This window comes from Physeter macrocephalus, unplaced genomic scaffold, assembly GCF_002837175.3.
Source record: "Physeter macrocephalus isolate SW-GA unplaced genomic scaffold, ASM283717v5 random_1041, whole genome shotgun sequence".
Lineage (NCBI taxonomy): Eukaryota > Metazoa > Chordata > Mammalia > Artiodactyla > Physeteridae > Physeter > Physeter macrocephalus.
The window spans coordinates 1-17,775 of record NW_021146326.1 but is presented as its reverse complement, the minus strand read 5'-3'; the positions used below and the strand labels follow the sequence as shown (position 1 = coordinate 17,775).

General features: G+C 50.1%; 1 protein-coding gene across 1 annotated transcript in view; it reads left to right on the top strand.

Moving 5' to 3' along the window:
• LOC102988383 (neuronal PAS domain-containing protein 2) overlaps window positions 1–16,296 on the top strand; it is a 21,930-nt gene extending 5,634 nt beyond the window's left edge. Inside the window, exons 4-9 of the mRNA XM_028486539.2 lie at window positions 938–1,027; window positions 5,711–5,857; window positions 10,878–11,075; window positions 12,920–13,095; window positions 13,438–13,530; window positions 16,071–16,296. Coding sequence (XP_028342340.2) covers window positions 938–1,027; window positions 5,711–5,857; window positions 10,878–11,075; window positions 12,920–13,095; window positions 13,438–13,530; window positions 16,071–16,296 — 930 coding nt within the window. The remainder of the gene's footprint in view (window positions 1–937; window positions 1,028–5,710; window positions 5,858–10,877; window positions 11,076–12,919; window positions 13,096–13,437; window positions 13,531–16,070) is intronic.
• The last annotated feature ends 1,479 nt before the right edge of the window (window positions 16,297–17,775 follow it).

Genomic DNA, 17,775 nt, shown 5'->3' with positions numbered 1-17,775 from the left:
CTGCGCGTCCGGAGCCTGTGCTCCGCGACGGGAGAGGCCGCGACGGTGAGAGGCCCGCATACCGCAAAAAAAAAAAAAAAAAAAAAGAAAGAAAAGAAAAATCAGGTCTCCCGCTGTCTCTGCTCCTGGTGTTATTCTGGGGACAGCTTCCCAGCGGGGCTGCTTTCTGTAGTCCTCAGGGCCCGGGGCAGCTTTGGGATAACTTCAGAAGAAGCTTTTTACTTTTCTTTTGAAAACTCTCAAGAGCCTCGTGAAGCTGAGGGCTGCCTTTCTTGTTTCTCCACATTGTCCCGCCCCACCCCTGCTCCCCTGACCCCCCGAGTGATCAGGGCACAGAGGCGGCACTCAGCTGACCTTGCAGGACTCTCTCCACCAGACTGCAGGCAGAGTCTGGCGGAACTGCGGCCACGTTCGCTGCCGGGGCGGGTCCGCGGGTGGAGACGCGCAGGGGCCTGTCCATCTGCATTAGTGTTTTAGCAGGGAGGCCTCGCAGAGCCGACGCGGGTCATGCGTTCCCATTCTTCCTGCTGGACAGCAGCACTAAGAAGTATTGATCTGGGAAAAGAGCGACCAGATCCACCAAGAGCGGAGCCTAGAACGGGAGGCGAGGCAGGGTGGGGTGGAGATGCCCAGCTCCGGCCGGCGGCAGCGGCTCTGCAGAGCGCACCGTGATGGAAGGCATCGGGCCCGAGTGCCCCCCGTGCCCCCCGCCCTTCACCGACCGCGGGTCACCGCTGACTCCGTGCCCTGCAAGGGCAGCAACCCGTGACCCCACCTTTCCTGGGGAACGTATGCCTTCCAGAAGTAAGCCGTCCACTCTAGGGCAGAAGGGCCTCCTTGAGGCCAGAGAACCCAGCCGGCTGAGAGACAGCACCCGGTCCTTTCTGTAGCGGCCCGGAAGCTGCATTTGACAGCAAGGCCCCTTTCCTTCCCCCAGGCTCCCCTGCCCGCCCCGGCGTCCTGTGACATCACACAGCAGCTCCTGCCTCAGACCATCCTGCAAAGCCCACCTGCCCCCGTGACACAGGTGAGTCTGGGACTCGGGGCAGGGGAAACCCGGGGCAGCACTTCCCCGAGACAGGATGCTGGGGTCCTGTGGAGGGTGTGGGTGCACTGGTGCCGACCTAGAGGCTCCACACCAAGGCCCCCCAGACGGGAGTGTTTCTCCCCACGTGCAGGTGGGGCGTGTGGAGCTGTGGACGTTGCCCCTCCGCCGTCCTCATCTCCGTCCATCCTCCCATTGATCTTGTCTGGCGTCTGTTTCTCAATCCTTTTAACAATCTTTCTTTATCTCTCTGCCACTTTTCTGTGTTCCTCTCATTTTTCATGACTCCTAATTGGTCACGATATTTTAGAAAAGGTCTGAAGGAAGCCAAATGTTACAGGAAGGCTTTGCAAGGGTTTAAAAGCTCTGAGTCCAGTATTATAAATACCACATTTTTAAAATAAAGGATCAGGGCTTGGCTGAGTAATTCCGTCTATGTTGCAACAACATTCAGCGAGTTACTGTTTGGGTCAGTCAGGAAGTGAGCGTGAAGGATGCGAAGATGCATGTGGCGCAGCCCTCGCTTTTGGACTTGGAGTTCAAGGGCGAGATGGGCATATAAACAGAGAGACCGCCACGGCAGGGCGTGTGTTTTTATAGAACCAGTAAGAAAATATTCTGTCTACGGAAGTCCAAGGGCAGTTGAGCTGACAGGCCAGACCTCTGATTTCCATTCCTTTATGAGATACTGAGCTTTGCCCCCTTTCTGGCCGCAAGGGGGGTCCCAGGGGGGCAGTTCACCAAGATGAGTCCCTGGCCACACGCTTGCCAAAGTGTGGACGTCTGTCTTGGTGCAAATCCGTCACCGCTGGTGAAAACTCTTTCAGCACATACGTCCTTCTCACTAACAGTGGCCTCACATGTTTTCCTGGAATAGGAAAGACACATGCTGCTAGCACGTGCTTCTTGCCAGACTTAGGCTTAAGTAAGGATATAAAGCCTCCCCGGCCGGCGTCGACTAATGCAAATGATCTATATTCATCCCCATTAGGAAAAAAAAAGAAAAAAGAATTTTTTTTTTCTCTTCAAATTTCCAAGGCACATTGGGTATGAAATGAGTAACTTCTTCGGTCCAAAGGCCCATGAAATGAGAATTCCTTCGTCTTGTGGGTCTTGCATTGTAATAAGTCATGGTGTGATAAAGTCCCCTTTGGAATTCTAGTTTTTTATATATTGATCTTCATTTCAATTAACAGTAACAGTTCTTAGTCTCTTAGGCAGATTATACTTAATAATAACCATTTTTTTTTTATTGGAGTATAGTTGCTTTACAATGTTGCGTTAGTTTCTACTGTACAGCAAAGTGAATCAGCTGTACGTATACCTGTATCCCCTCTTTTTTTGGATTTCCTTCCCATGTAAGTCACCGCAGAGCATTGAGTAGAGTTCCCTGTGCTGTACAGCGGGTTCTCATTAGTTCTCTATTTTATACATAGTACCAATATATGTGTATATATGTCAATATAGATATGTCTATATATATATATATACCCACACACACATATATATATGTGTATATATGTCAATCCCCATCTCCCAATTCATCCCACACCCCCCTTCCCCCTTGGTATCCATACGTTTGTGCTCTATGTCTGTGTCTGTATTTCTGCTTTGCAAGTAAGATCATCTATACCAATTTTTAGATTCCATATATATGCGTTAGCATACGGTATTTGTTTTTCTCTTTCTGACTTACTTCACTCTGTATGAGACTCCAGGTCCATCCACCTCACTACAGCTAACTCAATTTCGTTTCTTTTTATGGCTGAGTAATATTCCATTGTATATACGTGCCACATCGTCTTTATCCATTCCTCTGTCGATGGACATTAAGGTTGCTTCCATGTCCTGGCTATTGTATATAGTGCTGCAATGAACAGTAACCGTATTCTTTAAGACGTTCTTGTGTAATGCTGGCCTTTCAAATCAGATAGTTCCCATACCTACTCACGTGAAATAATGAGATTCTACAATTTTCTCTCTTTCCCCCCACTGATGTTATCACTGTGGTACCCCCCTATCAAGGGAAAGGGGAAAAAAAAAAATCCAAAATCTGGGAAACGGTTATCTGGCTAAGTGATGGTTTTGCTTCATAGTGTGTTGCTAATGTGTCTCTAAGTTAGGGGAGATCTCTTCATCAAAAAGGCCACAATCAAGAATATAACAAGAGATTCATGCTTGGCTGTCCTGGAATGCTTTGGGGAAATAAGAATAAATAAATAGAGTAACTAACACTCATGAAGCTCGGTGCTGGCACCTTGCCGACCACCGGCCCCCTCACTGTTTCCCTTGGGAGCCAACGGACAGCCCAGTGCATCTGCCCCTGGATGCGGATGTCATAGCCTGAACTGTCTCCAGACTTCGTAGAACCCAGCACAGATGCTTTTGTCTTTTGTTATTTTAATTGAATACCTGATACAGCTTTTCTTTCCCAATCGACTTCTCTTTCAAAATCCCAGCTGGTGCTTTGATGAGTTTCTGATTGAGACTTTTGTGATACAGTCTGGTGTAGGTATTTTTAAGCCCATCTTTAGCAGCAGGATCTTTCGGTGAAGTCTGAGGTCAAAGCCGCTCTGATTGGGGTGGAATTGGGGGGTGGGGAGGTGTCGTTGGCAAAGTCTCTTGGCCTCTCCCACCTCCTGAGACTCTGGGTTCACACTGCGGCCGCCCCCCACCTTGCTGTGGACCTGGAGCCAGTCACAACCTCTCTGCGTGGCGTGGGCGTGTGGCAGGAGGTACAGGGTCCTGCTTTGCTGGCCTGGCAAGGGTCGGTCTCCACAAGTGGTGGCACCTGCCACTGTTATTCTTCCTGATTCTTTTTCTTATTATTCTGCTGCTACAAAACTGCAGTCAGTGTGATTCCATCCTCCGGTTTATCCTGCCTGTATTCTAACCTCTCCCAGGCTCCCTGCGTTTCCATGGATGGGAGGGCAAAGGGCAAAAGAAAAGAGACAATCTCTGGAGGTGTTTGCAAAAGACAACGGGCAAGAAATAGACTCAGGAGGTTGTCGGAGATAGAGATTGAGGGAATGCAGATTAAGTCACTGTAAAAAAAAAAGGGGGGTCGGTTGGCGGGGGACAAAATAAAGAACAGAAGCCCCCGCCCAGCAAACTCACTTTCCTCAATAAGCAGGAGTCACCGACAGCCCCAAATTGCCCAGAGCAGGGCGGGCAGCCCAGGGAGTGTCAGCTTCACCTCCCATCTCATGACCTCCCCCGTCCACATTTCCTGCAAGGAAAGAACCTTGTGTCAAGGTAGACAGGCGACACAGGGCAGAGATCACCTGGGAAATCTTCCTAAAGCCAGCCTCCGTCCCAGGAAGGAGTCACAAGGCAGGAGGAAGGGGACGCTTGGGCTCTTGCACACAGCAGACGTCGGTGCTCCTGCAAGGTCACCTCCACCAGCGGTGCCCCCCGGGGTGCACATAAGGCGATTGCACTGTTTGTCTCCTTAGCTCTTTTTTACACAGATTTCCAAGAAGTGCAGGGACGGCCTGCCAGTGAGCCTGGGGAAGTGAGGGAGGGTGATGAGGCTTCCGTGGCCCCAGGAGGGTTTAGAGTACCATCAGATCCAAGCTTGGGGCTTCCCTGGCCATCCAGTGGTTGGGACTCCACGCTTCCACTGCAGGGGGCCCAGGTTCAACCCCTGGTCAGGGAACCAGGATCCCGCATGCCGCATGGCGCAGCCAAAAAAAAAAAAAAAAAAATCCCAGCTTGTTTGTGAATTGTTCCAGAAGAGCCCTGCTCTCTAGGATAACGATAGGATCCCAAATTGCATGTGAAGCTGTCACATGCAAATCGTCCTGCCCTAGATGAGAGGAAAAAGGGAAGGGGGCTCTCTGATGCCTTGCTTTTTTTTTTTTTTTTGAGATATAGTTGCTGAACAATACAGGCGTACAACACAGTGATTCACAATTTTTAAAGGTTACACTCTATTTATAATTATTATAAAATATTGGCTATATTGCCTTTGCTGTACAATATATCGTTGTAGCTTATTTATTTTATACTATGATTACACCACTTAATCCCCTACCCCTGTCTTGCCCCCCCCCCTTTCCCTCTCCCCACTGGTAACCACTAGTTTGTTCCCTATATCTGTGAGTCTGTTGCCTTTTTGTTGTACTCACTCGTTTGTTTTATTTTTTAGATTACACCTATAAATGATCTCGTGCAGTATTTGTCTTTCTCTGACTGACTTATTTCACTTAGCATAATGCCCTCCAAGTCCATCCATGATGTTGCAGGTTCTCATGCCCTGCTTTTGACATTCCTCTCCAAAACCATTTGTCCGTCTAACCAAATTCAGAATATGAGTTTGTAAGCACGGCACTGCTTACAAAATCGTGTCCCGATCCTGTGGCCCTCCCAGACTCCAGCGCAGTAAATGAGACCTGCAGGTTCCCGTGGGCCTAAGAAAAGCTCACGGGGGGTTGGTGGGGGGTGGGCAGGGGGCCCTGGGCCACCCGGCCCTCAGCCAGCACCCCTGCTCCCTGGCGAGCTCCTCAACGGTGGGTCACTCACTGCAGCAGTGGGTCAGGGATGCTGCAAAGGGCGGGTGAAGGGCCAGAAGGGAAAGTGCAGGGCCGCCCACAGCAGCAGCATCTGTCTGCAAGGCTGAAATAACTCTTTCATCGGGTTCTGTGTTTTGACCCCGCCTTCAAGTTTTCAGCACAGCTCAGCATGTTCCAGACCATCAAAGACCAGCTGGAGCAGAGGACGAGGGTCCTGCAAGCCAACATCCGGTGGCAGCAGGAAGAGCTCCACAAGATCCAGGAGCAGCTCTGCCTGGTCCGGGACTCCAACGCCCAGGTGATGCCCCTTCCTGGGCCGGTGGTGCCCTGAGCCCTGTCCTCCCCCCGCCCCCTGTGATGTGTCCTCATCCACCCTTGCAGGGGCAGGCGGGGCTTCCTCCAAAGTCCTCTGGGCCGCCTTACTGAGCCCTGCCTCCTAAACAGGTTGAAACCTCCACCAGTGAAGGGCGAGGAACGAATCCTACCTCCTTCATCCCCAGCTCGAGGCCAAACCTGAAATTCACATGACGTCCTCTTCTCTCACGCCTCACTCTGTTGGGCACGTGTTTCCTGCATCACATGCACTTTCTTTCACGTGTTTGGTGGTTGGTCGCCCTGCCCTGACTCCGGCCTCCCTCCTGTGGGGTTTTAAACTCCCAGCACATGTGTAACTACTTTCTGAGCCCCCAGCGCGGGCTGCTGACAGAGGGATGGAAGCAGGTCTGCTCTTTCCTCTCATCCAAAGCATGAATGCGGGGAGATATGGGAAATGATCTGTGCTGTGCGCCCTGCACCCTGCGGGGGGCAGCCGAGGAGGTGGGAGCTGGAGGTCAGCACCCTGGCACACCCGGGCCACCCCACTGCGGCATAGCGATTGGGGCACCGTTCTGCGTGCTCTGACAGCAGCTGCTTTTAACTGTGACCCCACCCCACCCCCAGATGTCACGTCTTTGAAGCCTTTCGAGAGATTCTTTCTGGAGGAAAAACTTTATATATTGAATCTCTTTCAAGGATAAATTATTTTCACTTAAATTAGTCCAGGACTATTTTTCTTCCCAAGTGCACGCCCTTGGTTGTAAATGTAGCCAACCTTGGAGTCTGCCCTGAGAGGGGTAAGCATTGGCAGCCACTTGGGGAGACAGAAGGAAGAAGAAGTCACCCTTGTGGAAACGGCTGGAGCACTGGCCCTGCTGCCCCCTGCCCCAGCAGCCACACAGCCCCGCATGTGGACACAGTAACACCCCGACGGGCACAGCCCTGAGCGGAGGTGAACGCAGGATAGTGTAGAGGTGCCGCCTACAGCCGGCCATCCTGCCTCCCTGGGCCCCCGTAGGCGCTCCCAGCGGGCTCTCCAGAAGCTCAGGGACCCGAAACAGCCTTCTCTGTACAGCGGGGGGGGCCCCTCCCCTCCCCAAGGCAGGGGAGCCCAGTCAGGTGCACCTGCGCAGAGCCCTGGGCGCCAAGCCCCGCCCACTCCCAGCCCTGCTCCCAGCCCACAGTCCTTCACCCCGCCCACCTCCTCAGCGACAGCCCCAAACCGCCTAGGGACAAGACTGCAGCATTTAGGTGAAAACGCATGGAGTCATCAAGGTGTCAGTCCCTTGTTACGTATTCATTCCCAGCAGTCTTCTTTTCTCACTGATCCAGTGTCCGATGGCTAGAACTCCTGACTCCAATTACTTGAATGGAATTTTTACAGTAACAGGGAGGGGGCCCTGAGCTAGAAGCTGCTAAAAGCAAGGTAGGCGGATAAACAGCCGCCTCACAGCCCGGACTTTTCTATTTTCAACTTTAAAGCTGAACTCTTAAATAACCGGGACACAAGGCTATCTCTTTCACTCCTTGACATGAAGGGTTATTGCTTTTCTTCCTCCTGACAGTGCATTTTGTTGACCCCCAACGTCTAGCACCTGAGCTTTGTAAGGGATGACGTGGGAACCAAGCCTCCTGCGTGTACCTCTCGTGGTTTCTTCCCTGTGACCTTATCTTTGCGGTGGAATTTTCCAATGAACTTGGAAATTCACAGATAGTCAAACCAGAGAATGATTCCTCAAGGAGTCTTTCTTCACGTATTTTAGCAAGTCTAAGGATTTAAAGAAATACGTTCTGAAATGTTTAGCCAAAATGTGACGTTTAAAAAAAAAAGAAGTGAGTCAAGCATAAAGGGTAAGCAAGTAAAAATTACTCCACTCCTCCCCCCAAGAAAAGTGGGGGGATAGATTAAATAAGAGCAAAACGTTGATAATTGCTGCAGCCTAGTGATGATACATATGGGACTTCATTACACAATATTTTCTGTACTTCTGAAATGTTCTGTAATAATAAGTATTTGTAAAGCTAAGCATATAAGAACAGTGACAAACCATATGTGAGCGTAGGATTGGTTTGTTCTGGAAAATGAGAAGTATTTTTTTCCTCTAATGACTTTTTCCACTTGAATTAGGGAACTGTTTTTCTCGTGCTTTCTATAAAACTGACCCCAGAGCCTAGTTAAGAAGTCATCTTCTTAAGCTGTAAATTATGCTTTATTGTCGCTAAAGCAGAGGCAGGAATGTGTACCCAGTAGCGATCCCCCTCGCCCCTCCCCCCCCCCCAAGTCCTTTATCCCAAGTTCAGCGGACTTTCCTACCTAGTCCACTGGCTCGGAGCTTTCATTGAGACTATACCATGTGTGCCTGAGATGCTTGCTAAGTATGACTTTTTTTTCCAAAAAAGATTGGGTTATGAGGGAGAGGTTCTCAGGGTGTTGTGTTTGCACCTAGATGGGGTCATGAAGGGCGCTACATAGAGAGCTGTTCTGTTGAAAAGTTGTCACCCCTTGGCGTCCGTGGGAGGCCGCTTCTTAATTTATTTTTGAGAGAGCATTCGCGCCCTCTACTGGCGGTTGAAAGAAATACCGAGAAAGACACCTGTGACAATGGTGTCTTTGATTGGTTCTTTAATCCATCCTTCCACCCGTCCATCCTTCCACCTTTCCTTCCATCCCTCTATCCATTCACCATCCATCCACCATCCATCCATCCATCCATCTGGCAGACACCCAGTATGTACCAGGCCCTTGATTAGGTACTGTGGGGATACAGAGACACACAGGACAGGGTTTCTGCCCTCAGAGAGCATACATCAGTGGGACAGAGTAGCAGACCAAGCAATCTCTGCCATAACACAAGCATAAACAGTTTCCCTTCTTTGAGTAAAAGCTTAATCTATTTGTTGATTCATTTATTTATTCTATTCATTCCTCAGATAGTTTTTATATGCCCAGAGAGGCAAAGGAGCTCCTTTTTAATTTTAGTATTCTTGTTATTATCTAACATTTATTGAGCACTTAGTACTATGCCTCAGCATAAATCCCATTTAATCTTTTATGGGGTATGTGCTGGTAATGTCACTGTTTTATTAGTGAGGAAACTAACAGTGACTTGGAAAAGTTTTGAAAATTGCCCAAGGTCATACCACTAGTACCTAGTGGGGTTGCAATTTGAACTAAAGTCTGTCCGATTTAAGCTAGATTGTACTGCCTGTCATACATAAAAGTTGCATTTATTTGAACTCGAATTAGAAGGTAAATTGTATCCCACCAGAAAAATGCATGTCATTTAGTTTGAATATTGGGTTTTTGCTGAAGTGTAAATTACCCTGTGTGCTATAAACAAGCCAGGTCGCTGAGATTGCATAAAGCACTAATCCTAAAGGTTTGGGTGTTGGATCTGAGAGGATGGAGACCCAGAACATTCTTCTTCACTTCTAAAGTGACAAAGAGCCCTCATTCAAAACTGCAGGCTTTTCTGGTGGGGGTGAGGTATGAAGGAAAGTAGGGAGACCTGGTGATGTGGCAGGAAGGGCACTAGATGGGAACCTCACTCGGGTCTCTGGGAGATGACTTGACACCCGCTACGGAGCGGATGCTTGAACTAACTAAGTGTCTGCCTGGCGTGATTTCACATCTGTTTTTCCAAAACCACTCTGTCACTCGGGAAATGTTGGCATGTCAGTTCCATACTGGGTATGAAGTTATGCTAGACTGAGTACAGGAATCGGGGTTAAAGCTCCAGATGCTTGGAAGGAGAGAGCCTTAGCTGTCAAAGCTAAGGGCCTAAAATGGAGTGGAACATTGCTTGTCAAGAATCTGATACAGATCATACCAGTTTTTAATGCCCAAGAGGAGCTTTTGTTAAAAGAGCTAGCTGCAGGTCTTAGGTTTAAATTATTATTGAAATTACTGAAGTTGTTTTTCTTAAGCCCTTAGCATCAATTCACAGACTGTATTTTATTTCCAAATCTACTGATTTGGCTGAAAATAGCAATGCTTTTACTTGTGTTTGTTCACGTTCAATCAGTTTATAAATTTAACCAATGGTAAATAATCAACATTCTCTACCAAAGCCATTAACTTACAAATTTAATATATCTGAACATTTCAAACATTTCATGTACCTCACAAGGCAGACTTATAAACCTAAGAAGTAAAATCTTTCTGGGAACTTAAGGAATTCTTTTAAATTGAATACACCAAACTTATAAACGAGGTGGATCAAGGTTCTCAGAACCACTTAAACACTCTTTATAAACTTGATCAAATTCTCTTAAACCTTTCCCATTAAAACAACCAGGCTGATATATCGCAGCCTATTGAATGTCTGAGACAGCTGAGATAACAAATAGAGATTAGCATGGTGATTGTAAAACGTATTCGTAAACATCATTTTAAAGTACATGGACGTGATGTTATGTCATCCTTTGGATTTATTTGCCTTCCTGGGAATCCAGAGGCAACTACTTAACCAGAGCAGATCTGCCCTCTCAGCTGGAAGCTGGGGTGGAAGATGCTAATCGTAGGATGTGTACAGACCATGGTCACGGTCAGAGGTTCAAGACCAGGCACAGGTCCTACTGCCAGGACGATGTGCCCCACACCCCTGGTCAGCCAGCCCTCTGCCACTGTGATTGCATCATTCCCTCCGTTCACAAGATGTTTTTCCTTCTGATAAGAAATGGATAAGCCAACCCAGACGAAACAAGCATACCACGTGACATATCTGGGTCTCAGCATCTTTCACACCGTTAGAACCCCAGTCGCTCAACCGGAACCTTCTTGAGGGCAGGGTCAGCACCCGTCTGACCCGCTCCCCCTCTCTGGGCCGTGCACTCTGCTGGTGGCATCCCAGGCACTCAGTCCGGTGGGTGAACCTCCCCAGGCAGGTCAGAGAGAGCGAGAAAGCTGCCATCTTGCCGTGGACAGGCCACGCAAAGAAGGTGCAGGCCTGTGAAGGCACACTGTGATCCCAGCCTAAAAAGCGTTTTGCTTCTGCTTCCAGATGTTTCTGCAGCAGCCAGATGTATCCCTGAGCTTCAGCAGTGCCCAGCGGCCCGAGGCTCAGCAGCAACTCCAGCAGAGGTCGGGCCCAGGCCCCCAGCCCCAGCTCGTGGCCAGCCCTCAGCTTCTGGGGCAGATGGCCTCTGCCCAGGTCACAAGCCAGCACCTGCTCAGAGACTCGAGTGTGATATCAACCCAGGTAAACATGCTCGTCTCCAGACTCGGTCCTTGCCACCAGCAGAGCAGTCTTCGTGAACCAGAAACCTACTTCCCCTATGACTGGAGCTGGATGATGATGGTGGGGTTTTTCTTTTCTTTATTTTGTCACTTTGAAGCCCCAAGTTCTATTGGTTTCCTTCTGTGTTTTATCAGTATATTAAAATACCTTAAAGGTATCATGCAGGGAATTCCCTGGCAGTCCAATGGTTAGTACTCCACGCTTTCGTGCTTTCACTGCCGAGGGTGCAGGTTCGATCCCTGGTCAGGGAACTAAGATCCCGCAAGCCGTGCGGTGCAGGGGAAATAAATAAATAAAGTGAACAACTTTATTTAAAAAAAAAAAAAAAAAGAGGTATCATGCAGCTGAAACTTTCAGCTCTGATCCTGAACTGGGCTGGAGGTGGATATGGCCATCCCAGACACACACGCTGAAAGCCACACGCCCCCACATGCATGTCCTTGGTACCCATCACCGACCGCTGGTTTTAGCCATTATCAGTGTGAGAGCACAGTTATCCACTTCTGTTCATCACCCCTTTCCCCAGGGCCACCAAGCTTCTCCCGGTGCCCCAGATTCCCTGTCGAGCCCCATCCTCACAGCCATTACCACTTACTACAAGCCACCAGTGACCTTACAGTCTGACGGGGTCACCCGTCAGTCAATGGCACTGAATCCAGTGGAATCGAGACGTTCTGAGCCCTCGTTTCCAGACGATCACAGCTTGGAAGGCAGGATACAGCCTCTCCTGCAGCCTCTTATATTTCACATGGATTCAGTGACATCTGCTGGGCTCCCAGGGGAACAAAGATAAATGAGAGCTGTCCTTGACCCCAAGGAGTTTCTAGTCTAGCAGGGGTTCTGGGACATAAACGTGGACGTACAATAAAATATGGAGAAGTCTATGTATAAGAGAGTTCCTCCCTCTTCGCCCAGATTTAAGGGTTTTACGTTAAAATGCAGCCTTTTGGTTCTAAAGGTTAACAGGAAAATTAATGGATGAGACTAGCCAAGAACATTCTGGAGAAGAAAAAAACTGAGGTAGGATTTACACCATGTTCAAAGATTTTGTAAAAGCTCTGAGAATGTGGCGGTACCATCATATTAAAGGTGTCAGTGAAACAGAGTGGAAAACCCAAAAAGCAAAAGCACATGCAAGCTCACTCCCTCATTCATTTACAATTTCACCCAACAAATGCGTGCCAGGCACTAAGTCCTGGGCCCTGAGGGGGCGGCAGTGAACAAAAGAGAAAAGGAAAAAAAATCTCTGATCCAAGTGGGGAGAGAGAGAAACAAACAAGTGACAATTAACAGTGTGACAGTTGGTGAGGTGAGACAGCTGGGGAAGGTGGGCGAGGGGCTGGAGGTTCACTGAGGAGGGACTGGAGGTTCACTGAGAAGGTAATATGCGAGCAAAGAACTGAGCCGGTGAGAGAAGGAGGCATCCTGGTACCAAGGAGAAGAGCATTCCACGTAGAGGAAGTGCAAAGGCCCTGGGGCAGGGGTGGGCCTGGTGACTTAGTCAGCAAGGAGATCCACGAGTCGGGAGTGGAATCTACGAAGCAGAAAGTAGTTCCTAGTTCCGCTCAGTGCACGTCGGTTGCTTGCCTGCTGCAAGCCCGCCACTGTCCTAGCCCCACAGGATTTAAAGAATCTTTGAGATGCTTACAATCCAACGGGAAAGACAAGTTCACAACAACTCAATCGATAGTCATTGGGTCCTAAGCGAGTACAAAGGCCAAAGTGGGTAAAAGACAGAGGTTCTGGGGAGGTGATACCTGAGTTGACGTGAAGGTTTACCTTTCTCGCTGCAACGTCTGCTCCAGGGTCCAAAGCCACTGAGAAGCCCGCAGATGATGCAGGGGAACAGCGTGACGGCCCAGTTCAGCAGCACCTCTGCCGTGCTCCCACCGGCTCTGAGCCTGACCACGCCTGCTTCCGCCTCCCAGGAGGCCAGCCAGGGCCAGCCCAGCCCGGACTTCAGCCACGATCGGCAGCTCAGGTGCGGACACTGTCCTTGTTGGAAAGATAACTGAGACGTAGTTCTATACCGTTTGTTTCTGGTCTTCTTTCTGCCCGAGATGGAGGCAGAGTTCAGACCATCAGCCTCTAAAGCCTCTGCAGCTGATCTCAGCTCAGGAAGCGGCAGGACAGGGCTAGGGTCTTGATGGCCGGAGGAAGTGACCTGCTGCCTCAAGGATCCTCTGAGGACAGAGCAGGCCCAGTGGGGATCCGGGTCAGCCAGAAAGGGCGCAGGCAGGCTGGGCAGGTGCTGGGTCAGCCGGTGGGTCTGCAGCGCGGGCACTGATCTCAGCTGCCCGTTTATCTCTTCCTCTGCTCGAAGGCTGCTGCTGAGTCAGCCCATCCAGCCCATGATGCCCGGGCCCTGCGACGCGAGGCGGCCCTCAGAGCTCGGCAGGCCTGGACGGCCAGTCAGGTAGGTGGCCCGGGGGCTGGGGGAGGAAGAGAGCCGCACCGAGCGGTCTCCGGCTGCCAGGGTTTCACCTGCCGGGACCAGCTGCACCCCTTGTGAATCTGGCACTCCAGGCAGGGTCCAGGTGTGCCCACACGCCTGCAAAGGACTCCTCCTCTCAGCTCTTCTTCCTCCATGTTCCCCAGGGCGGGAGAGAAAACTCTGTTTCGGCATCCCATGCTGAGAACAGGACCCAGAGGAAACTATTAGTTAAACGTCAAGTTTGTCACCACCTTCCGATCTTTGCAGGTCTAAGTGGTAACATCCCAGGTAAACGGAGCCTTCCCCACCTTCCCGAGGGCACTCCCGCAGCCCCAGCTGACCGGCAGATGCTGGCAAATTCCACGGGCACGCCCAGCTCGCCTGCTCTGTGGTTCCGGTGCCGTGCCGGGGACTGGAACCCCCTGCAGACGTGGGACTCTCCTGCCCTCCCAGACACGCAAGCTTCTCTCTCTCTCCTCCCCCGGGCTCTTGGCTTGCAACCCTCGGGACCCGAAGAAGCAGCTTTGCTTTGCCGTTGAATTATCAGGGACAGAGGTTTCTGAAGAAAGAGGAGGGAATACTTGAAAAGCTCCTGGAAAATAGTTTTCCAGCCCTTTGAAATGAAGCAGACACCATTGTCGTATAAACACTGGTTTAATCTGTGTCAGAAGTTCACTGGGACAGTGCTAGCTAATGAGGCCTGCCCGCCCCCATGCGGGGGCCTTGCAGCCGTCCCCTGGGGCCGTGCCCTCCGCTTCCTTCCTCCTGTGTCCTCCTTCAGCCAGCAATAATAGTAACATCGGATGGTTACTGCGTCTTCTGAGGGTTGGGGCCTGTACCTCCATCCATGAAGACCCTGTGATGGTAGAGGCAGGCGGGGGCCGGGCACCGCGGAGAAACCACCTTCAGATTCTCTGCTGATGCTCTCAGCCAGGCAGGGGGTGCGGGGAATGTTGGGTTTGGTTTCGGACTGTTCTTTCCAAGTGATCCAGATAAGTGGAAACAAAAATGTCTTGTGACATCTCTATCCAGAGATGCTTAAAATGAAGTGAACTAGGCAAAGCTGGAAATTCTTTCCTCTGGGAACTCTAGAGGAAAACTGCCATCTTCAGTCAACCCAATAATTTATACCTTCCCCACCGTTTCTTCCAGACATGACCTAACACTCCATCTTCCAGGGCGGGTCAGAGTCTGCCTGCCCCACACAGAGGCCCCTTCAGGGGAACTTTGGAATCCCCAATGCCTGTTAACAAATGACCCATACAGAGATATAACATTTCTAAAAATATAATGCTAAATGGACTTCTCTGTAGTGTCTTTAAATATCTGTTCCTGGTCTGGGCTCCTCCAGAGCTTTCCCAAACAGCCTTCCCCTCGTTATTGGACCATTTTCATTCACTACTCTTTCTTTAAAAAAAAAAAAAAAAGTATATTCTACATAACATGAAATTTACCATTTTATCTGTTTTTGAGTGGCATTAAGTACATGCACATTGTGGTGCAACCATCACCACCGTCCATCTTTAGAACTTTTTCATCATCTCAAACTGAAGCTCTGTCACCATTAAACCCTAATTCCCTATTCGCTCTTCCCCAGCACCTGGCAACCGCCCTTCCGCCTTCTGCCTCTATGAATCTGTCTCCTCTAGGTACCTCATCTAAGTGGAATCGTACAGTATTTGTATTTTGTGATGGGCTTATTTCACTCAGTATAATGTCCTCAAGGCTCACCCATGTTGTAGCATGTGACAGCATTTCCTTCCTTTCTAAGGCTGAATAATAGTCCCCTGTCTGTATAGACCACATTTTGTTTATCCATCATCCATCGACAGACACTTGGGTTGCTTCCACTTTTTCGTTATTGTAAAAAAATGCTGCTGTGATCATGGATGTACAAATATCTGTTTTAGTCCCTACTTTCACTTTTTGGGGGCATATACCCAGAAGTGGAATTGCTGGATCAGATGGTCATGCTAAGTTTAATTTTTTGAGGAAACTTAATACTGTTTTGCACAGCAGCTGTACCATTTTACTTTCCCACCAACTGTGCACGAGGTTTCCAATTTCTCCACATCCTTGCCAACACTTGTTATGTTCTGGTTTTTCTCATAATAGCATTGTAATGGGTGAGAAGTGGTATCTCATTTTGATTTTGATTTCCATTTCCCTAATGACGAATGACATTGAACATCTCTTCACGTGCTTACTGGCCATTTGTAGCTTATCTTTACAGCGATGTCTGTTCAAGCCCTTTGCCCATTTTTTAATCAGGTTGTTTGCAATTTGTTGTGATCGCTGAGTTGTAGGAATCGTATTTATAGTCTGGATATCAATCTCTTATTAGCTATATGATTTGCAAAGGTTTTTCTGGCAGCCTTTTTCCCTGCATGGATAGAGTGACGCACGCGTCTTTAATTGTGATGAAGTCCCGTCTCTCTCTTTTTCCTCTTGTTGCCCGTGTTCTTGGTGTCACGTCAATAGCTTTTTTTGTTTAAAGGTCTTTCTTACGTGTCACCAAACAGGTATCCACAGAGCCAGGCCGTGTGTCCAAACCCAGACGTGCACACCACCACCAGCAGCACCTCGACCCCTGTCCTGCTGATGGGGCTTCACCCCCACTTCCCCACCTCCCAGCCGTCGCCGCTGAAGCCCGCGCAGACCCAGCAGCAACCTCCGTGCTTCCTGCAGGTGGGGCCGGGCTGCACCCGGGGCGGGGGAGACAGGGCCGAGCCCCAGGCCCAGGCCTGACAGGCCCTCCCTTCCGGGCTTTCAGTAGGGCTCTGGTCCTCAGTATCAAAATAAGCCCCAGACAGATTCATAGTTGAATCTTCATAGTTTCTAAAGTTTATAATGCTCAAAGTTGGTAAAGTCTCTGTAGATACAGTGTGAGAAATTTAGAAGCAGCTCTTATGCGTCATGTGGTTATGTGCTAAAAAGGTCCATTTTTTTAAAGTAATTTTTATGATGGTGTCTGGAGTTTTTAGAGCAAAAATCAGACACTGATTGCTATGTTTGTTGGACTTGTGAGTGTGTTTAGATTGCAGAGTCTCATACAAATATAAAATTAAATCATGTTTAAAGATTCATCAAACTTCCTTTAAATGAGTGAGATGACATTGCGTGGAATTGGGGCTGTCCAGAAAAATGGGGGGCATGTTTCCTTGTGGTCACTTCTTACTTCCAGCAAGTGCCACCTACACTGGAAGGAAGGAGGGGGAGAGCCAGTGGCTGGGGGTTCAGATGGGACAGAAGTGTCTGCTGGGGCTCTGGCCTTCCCTCCCGCACCTGCCCGGGTGCCCCTTCCTGCCCCAGCCTGACCCTGTCACGTGGGGCCTCCTCCCCGGCCTCCAGCCCCTAACCGCACCCTGAGCCCGGCTTGGGCCCCTTCAAAGCCATAGGGGCTGAGCAAGGTGACTGCGATGCAGAGTCTTCCTTGAGGTCTAGAATGTAACTGAATTCCAAAGCTGCTCAACTATGTATAGTGTTCAAATCTCCCTGACTCCGGGCCTAGTGGGTTCAAATCTCCCTGACTCCGGGCCTAGTGGGAGTCAACTCAAGACGTTAGCTTTGCCTGTCCCGTCAGCCCGCAGGACCCCCGAGGGATCTGGGCTGGGAACCGATGGGGTGTGAGAAGGCAGGGAGCGTCTGGGGGCGAGTTAGAGGCCGCCCATATATTCCTTCATCGGGAGTGACAGATGCGTTGGCAGGGCTCAGGGTACAAAGGGCGCTCGGGGGCCTTGAGCGCAGGGGGACAGGGGACATCGCAGAGGGCGCCCAGGCCTGGGTCTGTGTGGGTGGAGCCCTGTGGCTAGGGTGGCCTGGCGGTCCAGTGGTTACGACTCCGCGCTGCCAGTGCCGGGGGCACAGGTTCATTCCCTGCTCGGGGAACTAAGATCCCTGCATGATGTGCTGCAGGCTTGGCCAAAAAAAGGGGGGAGGGCGGGGAGAGGACCTGGTGGAGAAGGGACGGGGGCTGGGGCATGCTCCAAGGAGGGGGACGGCTGAGTGGGGGCGGAGGGGACAGTGTTCCAGCAGGTGAGGCAGCCTGAGCCAGAGTGGGGGAGCAGCCGTGCCTGGGTGGCTTGGGAAGCAGGGCAGACCAGATTGCTTGGCAGAGGAGATTTCATGGATGGGGACCGTGGGAGGTGAGATGGAAGGATCGAGAGTTAACGTTTGACCAGTTGAAGGTTCTGAGCTGCAAATTAGGATGCTTCCTGGTGGATGCCC